The 8,276-nt window shown below is 45.4% G+C and overlaps 1 protein-coding gene across 1 annotated transcript in view; it reads right to left on the bottom strand.

Annotated features, from left to right (window-relative positions):
• Window positions 1-1,796: 1,796 nt before the first annotated feature.
• IQCH (IQ motif containing H) overlaps window positions 1,797-8,276 on the bottom strand; it is a 129,100-nt gene continuing 122,620 nt past the window's right edge. The window contains exons 19-22 of the mRNA XM_015414596.1: window positions 8,069-8,191; window positions 5,194-5,255; window positions 4,376-4,484; window positions 1,797-1,904 (exon numbers count right to left, since the gene is read on the bottom strand). Of these exons, the coding sequence (XP_015270082.1) occupies window positions 1,797-1,904; window positions 4,376-4,484; window positions 5,194-5,255; window positions 8,069-8,191 (402 nt within the window). The remainder of the gene's footprint in view (window positions 1,905-4,375; window positions 4,485-5,193; window positions 5,256-8,068; window positions 8,192-8,276) is intronic.

Consider the following 8,276-nt stretch of genomic DNA (forward strand, 5'->3'; position numbering starts at 1 on the left):
GGCCAATTCAGATCCTCTGATCTAAATCGGCTTGCCGCCGAATTGCTGCCAAATTGTGGCTGCAATTTGGCCCCATTATACCCTATGGGCCATTGAAGTCATTGGTGAAAACATAGGGTATATTCTGGGGGCTGGAGGGGAGGGGGTTTGAGGGAGAGGCTCCAAACTCGCAGGGTAGCTGCTGGAGCCTCTCCACAAGATACCAACCATGACTGAAGAACATTGGAGCAGGGGGTCCAAGTCTATGGGCCCTCAAACAGGTTGCCCCTATCCCCTCCATTGTTCTCTATGGTGAGAAAAAAGTTACATTGACTTCAATGGCCCATAGGACATAATGGGGTTGAAATTGACATTTGGCTGGCCGAAAGACTCCTGAATCTGGCTGGTACTGACGAAACTGACATGCGGGAGTCTTACTGCCAGCCGAAACTGATTCTGCCCGATTCTGCCGAATTCGAATGGGCCGAATTATTATTTTTTTGCACACCCCTAGCTCTGACACTGATCACATTCTAATACAACAAATATACTTTCCTCTTCTGCCTCCTACACAAGGGTCATTTCGTAGAAAAAGAAGTGCAGGAGCTCATTCGCATAACTCATTAGCATAACTTAGTTGCATATGCCACACCCCCTGACATCACCGGAAGTATGTCAGAAGGGAACACCCACCGCTCAGGCACCACTGGACTGCTAGCTATTGGGAGGGACACACACAGATCTGCCCTCGCAGAGGAGGGAGAGCTTGTACCTGAATAAAACTTGGTCTTAAAGGTGCCACTGGACTGTTTGGGGGGGGGGCTCTGCAACTTACCTGGCTGCTTCTTGCTCTGACTGAGGGCTGCTGGGAGCAGGGGGTGGGGCTTGTTGCATGTGCCCGCCCCCTGGGCTCTTTACTGCCAGAGCTCCGCTCCTGTGTGCTCCTGCAGGAAATGACCCCTGCTCCTACAATACCCTTCCAAACAGTTTTTTGTAATTTACATACCAACATGGAGGGAACAATTCTTATCAAAGCCTAGAACACAGTCCACTAGGACAGTTTCCTGTGTAATCCTCCTTTAAATTAATGCTTCAAGACCTCTTTGATGGGACTTTCTTGATTGACACTCATCTCAGTGAATTCCCATGAAGTTATGGATTGCTTAGTATAAAATACGTGTGGCCCATTTTCCCTTTGTCAAATTTGCAGAGTATGAGGAAGATGAAGACCCTTTCCAAGGAGACGTGGGAAATAACAAGAGAATCAAAAGCAGAAACAAATGACGTGGTTCTCTTGTGATGCGAGACCTGTGGTACTCACATCAAGTGTTCATAGGAGGTGAGAGTTTACCACAGACAACTAGCAGGCTCCAAGTGAAACTTTCAGCACACTGGGAAGATCTTATTTATAGATTCTGAGCAGAAGTTGGCATCTACCAGTTTATCAGATCTGCTCACAGAGCAGGATGGCCAAGCCTCTTGGAAGCTAAGCAGGGTCGGCCCTGGTTAGTACTTGGATGGGAGACCACCAAGGAAGTCTAGGATTGCTCTGCAGAGGCAGGCAATGACAAACCACCTTTGATAATCTCTTGCCTTGAAAATCCTAAACCCACTGCAATGATGATACTTTCTACCGCCACCACCACTCATAGGGAGCCGTCTGAAGGATGACCGGGCTAGGCCAATCAAAAGCCCCATCTCAACAGGCCCAGCAACAGGCTCTGGTGTAGGCACAATCGGGTTTGTGACTGAGGGCTTCCCTGCAGTGGTGAGACCAGCGATAAAGGAAAGGTGACTTTTAATTAAGGTTTTACTATCTATTTTGTGAGGCCCCGTGCTTTGGAGGCCTGCTGTTCCTCCTCTTCGAACTGGAGCTTGTTGTGTTCTGCAACTCCCAAGATGGTTTCGACATCTCGGACCGCTCCCTGTAACAGAGTCAAACAGCCAAAGCGGTTAAACAGTTTTCATGCTTGAAGCGAAGAATAAGAAGATGATCAGAGATTTCTCTCATAACAACTAACAAAATAACATATAAATAGCGAACTGTTATAAGCAAGAGCTCTACAAGTATATTGTGACATTAACTCTAACAGTACTAACATTTTAACTAACAGTGAAAAGATCTCCTCCTCTTGGGGTTTTAGATTAGTGTGGTTTGCTTTCCTTTCTCCTTAGATGTAGTCCCTTCCCTATTATTTCTTTGTCGTTTTTGTAGCTTTGCAAAATAAAAAAGTATCCCTCCGGGGATTTAAAATAAATAAATAAAACAACAGTTTTTATGCTACCAGATGTCGTCCCTTCTAGATGCCCCTTCTACTACTACTACTATTTCTACTACGACTACTATTGAGGAGGAGAAGACAACGACAACGACTTATGGATCGGCCAGTCCCTGCTGTTGCAGGGCTCTGGGCAATATACAATCATCATAAAACATCAAACAAAATAAGGGGGAAAAGGCGCGCCGGCGATCCACGCCTTTCTGAGCCGCATCAAAATAGACGCGCAGCAGCAGGATCAGATAGATCCCCTGAGCCGCCGCGCAGTTGCTTCCCCGGCACAATCTGATGCCGGGGGGGGGGAGCCACGGAACGGAGAGCGAGGCAGCTGGCTGCGCATGTGCACGCATGCGCAGTTTGGCCGGGAGCCTTAAATGCTGTGGGAGACAGGCGCGCCGGCGATCCCACGGCCACCCTTGCTGCGGAGTTTCAGGTTGGTAGTACTCTTTTCTAGGTTGTTTTTTTTAATGCGCGTTTTCGCCCGGAAAGGACGGATCGGGGACGGGTGTGCTTCGCTTCCCAGATGTTGCGGTGTGATCGCGCCCGTTTGATGCGCCCCCGATCCGTCCCTCTTGTGGGGCAAAACCTCCTGTGTGACTGGGGCCCTAGTTTACCATATTGGATCACGGCAGTGCCAAGCACTTGCAAACTAGGGACAGTGCTGAGTAAGCAGGCAGTGGCAACCCACCTCTGTATGTCTCTTGCCTTCGAAACCCTACATGGTCGCCATAAGTTGGCTGTGCTTCGATGGCAATTTCCACCACCCTTGCCTAGGAATATTTGCGGTAGGGGTCTCTCTGTATTCCTCACCAGGACCACACAACCTAAGCCTCAACACTTAACAGGCAATACACTGGTGTAGCTTTTGGGTTTACAAGAGACAGACCCATTAATGGATATCAAGCTTATTTGTGGCATTTTATAGTGTTGACAACCTCCAGGTGGTTGTATCGAAACAGAAACACTCTGTGTATAAGTTACAAACAGAAGTAGAAAGAATACATTATCCAAAACAATTTTAACCATTCTTAACAGTTCAAATATTTGTCAAATTCAAACACTCTTATGATTTCTTAAAGGGTTAGGATCCAACAGTACTTAATACAAAAGACAAAATCCAAGTAAAGTTCACTAATCTTTTGTATAAGATGCTTTGGGAGAGCAAAAGTTCCAGAGGAAAACAAAAGTTCCACGTTGTAGGGGTAGCAGCTATGCATGGCTGGCTTCAGTGCCGCATTCGCTTCCTTCTTCTTCAGGTAGCTGGTACTCTTTTAGCTGTGAAACTGAAAGTATATTTCTACTACTTGGGTTTTGTCTTTTGTATTAAGTACTGTTGGATCCTAACCAAGCAAGAAAATTGCAAGCAAGTTCGAAAGCAAGAAATTGCAAGTAGATAAAAAGGTTCCACTTCGGTGGGAAGGTCACAGCGTTCCGTGCGCCTCGGTGTTTAGTCATGCTGACCACATGACCACGGAAACGTCTTTGGACAGTGCTGGCTCTTCAGCTTTGAAACGGAGATGAGCACCGCAACCCTAGAGTCGGACTCGACTGGCTTTCGAGCAAGGGAACCTTTACCTTTACCTTTTACACCAGGAGAAAATGGCTACTTTGGAAGGTGGACTCTCTTTGGCGTCCCTCTCTGCCCTCCACAGGCTCCACCCCCAAAACCTCCACGTATTTCCCAACTAGGAGCTGGCCACCCTATTAATGTATACGTTTTAAATTTCTCCACGGTTCCCTTTTATAAATCAGTACGACAAGGGAGGAGAACGTGAAGGCTTTTTGCCTTTCCAGTTACCTGCCCCGAGAAGAGACAAATTTAACATGAAAATCTAATTTCTGTAGCAGCTAATGGTACCACTGGAGTGAGGACCTCCTCTCAGATATTTCACTGGCTTCCAGCTGAAGCAAATCTACATTACCACATCAAAAAACTCTTAAATTTAACTAACAGATTCATTGGGAATCTCACAATATTGACCCTCGGCGGCTGTAAAACCCGCACTGCTAAGAAGAGAACCTGGGATGGTTTAACGCTTGTTTACAATGCAGCATGAGGTGTTTTCTGTCCTCGAACAGAAAATTTAACTGGGATCGTTAGTTAATTAACACCTCACCTTAAAATTGGTCTCGGCATGCAGATTAGGTGCTGATAATTCTTGATAGATGATGAAGAGATGGTGAGCAAAGGTCATCAGGGCCCCCTGGAGATGTTCTCCAATTGTTCTGTTAATGATATCCAAACAAATGACTTTGCCAATGATTCCATTCGCATGCTTAAAAACAATCGCCCTCTCATTTGGGCCTGTCAGCCGGTGGAATTTAATGAGTATTTTCAATCTCGTAAGGTGGCAATCTTCAGGGAGATATGAAAGATGAGCCTCCATTTTAACTTGTCAGGAGAAAGGATTTGTGTAATAAATAACTTTTATTAATCAAGTAGCAGAGAGGAGGCTTAGTAATTTCCGAGCAAAATTCCGCGGCTTTTCGAAAGTGTTCTGGATTTCCCAGTACATGAACTGCTAACCATTGGCGCTATGAAACACCAGTGTATTAATCATAATGGAGAATACTGTTGGAAACGTGGTCCTTTGTAAGTTCCTTTGTTACTAGAAAGAGCTGAACAGCAATTTAAGCAAGGTGTGGGCAAGGCCTGCAGGTTCTTCTGTGCGGAGCAGGGACCCCCTCATACCCAAGTGATTTTGCTTCTATCTGGTGAACGGGGCTTTGACTCTGAAAAACCTACACCCTGAAACTCTTGTTGCTAAGGTGCTACCGGACTCCAACCTAGCTTGCCCTACGGATGTTCCTAGCCTGGTTCCACTTGTTTACTCAAGGCCATATATATCTGGCAAGGCTTCTACAGGTGGTCGGGACTAGTGGAGGGTTAAGCCTTTGATACTTCCGGTCCTACAATTCGCTCTTGCAAACTTACAGCATTCCAAACCTGTGCCTCTTCTGGTCTTCAAAGATCATAAAAACCGTGCCTTCTTTCTGCTGTGGAGGGCGGAAGGGAAGGCATCAGCATCCGTGTCATCAATAAGAGGTTTTAAATAACTCTTTCTTTAAAAATTGTTATTTTAATATAAAAAAACTGCAATACAAAATGGCGACTCTCTGTCCACAGTTATACAATGAATAACGTCATAAAATGTCTATATATATAAAAAAAACTCACTTACGAACCCTAGGCTAACCAAATACCAATAATTTGTATTTGGCTTTAGAAATGGTTTCCCAATCAAAGGTGTCAATGTCTATTTTATCTAAAATGGGGTACCAGATATTTAGAGGATTGGAAAAGTCACTCTCATTTTGACTGTTGGAATGATAAATTGAAAAATTGTCCAACATAAATAAATCCCATACTTTATACCACCACTGAGTTATACTTCCAGGGCTCTTTTTGTAGCAGGAGCTCCTTTGCATATTAGGCCACACCCCCTAATGTAGCCAATCCCCCAAGAGCTTACAGAGCTCTTCTTACAGGAGCTACTGTAAGCTCTTGGAGGATTGGCTACATTAGGGGTGTGTTGCTTAATATGCAAATGAGTACCTGCTACAAAAAGAGCCCTGCTTGGCACCTTAGTATCTTTCCAAAACCTTGCAATTAAAAATTTTAGCCGCTGTGGAAAGAATACTGATTTAATTTTTTGACCTTTTTCAGGAGGACCGTCAGAGGGCCACAAACCGAGTAGAAGAACAGCTGGTGAAAAAGGTAAGTTGTAGTTCGTTAATTTGTGAATGCATTGTTTTAAATAACTCTTGGAAAATATGAGGGTGTGGCTCATACTTAGGACAAAATAGACAGGATCTAGCTGTGGGAATCTGGACCGTTCGCTTATTGTGTGGGGCTCAATCAGATTTTAATAAATTTATTTTCACAATTTCATTTCATATTCACATCACAATATACATGTCCACTTTTAATTTATACATAAATTAAAATAACAGTTCATTTATTGCTTCCATTCTATTATTTTAAACTAGCATTGACTAAAGATTAATCTATCTTCTTGTGTTTTAGCCAATCATAGATTATCTTCCATCTATTCCAGAAAATATCTTCTGGTCTATTGTTCAATGCTATACTCAGCTTGTCTATTTCCGCTATGTCCAGAATCTTGTGTTTTAGTTCTATTTTGGATGGTATGGCTTTCGACTTCCAACGTTTAGCTATCAGAATTCTTGCTGCTGTTAAGGTGTAGATTATTATATGTTTGTGGTTAATCAGATTTTAAAAGTGGTAGTTAGTTTAAGTGCGCTCGCGAGAGGTTTTTTTTGTCTCTCGGCTGACATAAAAATCAGGGTGAGCCATCTAACGAGAGAGGCACTGAAGCCATGTGCTCTGATCCAGGTGACATCCCCCCCCCCTTAAATCCACTGCGGGCGGAAGCCGTCTGTGATGACGCCACGTCGCAGCAGCCTTGTGGATCTTGTTTATTATTCATTTATTTATTAAACTTATGCCCCCGCCCTCCCAGCAATCGCCGGCTTGGGGCGGCTTCCAAAAATTTAAAACAACAACAAATAATATACTAATCATAAAATCACAAAGCAATAAAACAATACAGTATTAAAAGGTGCTAACCGATACAATCCAGATGTCATTAACAATAATAATTTAACTAGGTGGCGTTCAGCTTCAAAACCTTTCAAGGGATCAGTCACAATCTAATATTGTCCGGCTGGCTCAGGCTGCAACGCCCTGTACCCGCCCTCCCAGCAATCGCCGGCTTGGGGTGGCGTCCAAAAATTTAAAACAACAACAAATAATGTACTAATCGTAAAATCACAAAGCAATAAAACAGTACAGTATTAAAAGGTGTCAACCGATACAATCCAGATGTCATTAACAATAACAATTTAACTAGGTGGCGTTTAGCTTCAAAACCTTTCAAGGGATCGGTCACAATCTAATATTGTCCGGCTGGCTCGGGCTGCAACGCCCTGGACCTGGTTGTAGCGAGCCTGGCATCCTTTGGTCCGGGAAGGGTCAGTTGATGTTGGGACCCTGATCGCAGTGCTCTCTGGGGAACGTGTGGGGAAAGGCGGTCCCTCAGGTATGTAGGCCCCTGACCATATAGGGCTTTGAAGGTAAGAACCAGCACCTTAGAGATCCATTTCAAGGTTTGAGGCATGATTCACATTAAGACCAGTTTGCGGGAGACGGTCATGTTCGATACAATCCAGATGTCATTAACAATAACAATTTAACTAGGTGGCGTTTAGCTTCAAAACCTTTCAAGGGATCGGTCACAATCTAATATTGTCCGGCTGGCTCGGGCTGCAACGCCCTGGACCTGGTTGTAGCGAGCCTGGCATCCTTTGGTCCGGGAAGGGTCAGTTGATGTTGGGACCCTGATCGCAGTGCTCTCTGGGGAACGTGTGGGGAAAGGCGGTCCCTCAGGTATGTAGGCCCCTGACCATATAGGGCTTTGAAGGTAAGAACCAGCACCTTAGAGATCCATTTCAAGGTTTAAGGCATGATTCACATTAAGTCCAGTTTGCGGGAGACGGTCATGTCCAGGGGTCATTTCCTGCAGGAGCGCACAGGAGCGGAGCTCCAGCAGTAAAGAGCCCAGGGGGCGGGCACATGCAACAAGCCCCACCCCCTGCTCCCAGCAGCCCTCAGTCAGAGCGAGAAGCAGCCAGGTAAGTTGCAGAGGCACCCCCCCCGGCACCCCTGTCCAAAAGAGTCCAGTCGCACCTTTAAGACCAAGTTTTATTCAGTCTGTGGAGGCTGGACTGGCTGACCTCTGCACCCTCTCCCTCCTCCTGGCTACCTCCTTTAATTCGAAACTTCCTACCTGGACGTCATAGCCGATCCCGTGAGCCTTGCACATCTGGAGGAAGACGCTGTAGTAGATGAAGGAAAGGCTGGTGTGCATCACTGAACTGCTCATGACAACGGAGCGACTGACCACGGAAGCCTGGCGTGAAAAGTGGGAAACGGCTTACTTTGAGGAAGGGCTGGCAGGTTTCTGGCTTGATGGAGAAGACACGTCCTCTCGGGGT

Source organism: Gekko japonicus, unplaced genomic scaffold, assembly GCF_001447785.1.
Source record: "Gekko japonicus isolate JY-2015 unplaced genomic scaffold, Gekko_japonicus_V1.1 scaffold698, whole genome shotgun sequence".
In the NCBI taxonomy this organism is placed as follows: Eukaryota; Metazoa; Chordata; class Lepidosauria; order Squamata; family Gekkonidae; genus Gekko; species Gekko japonicus.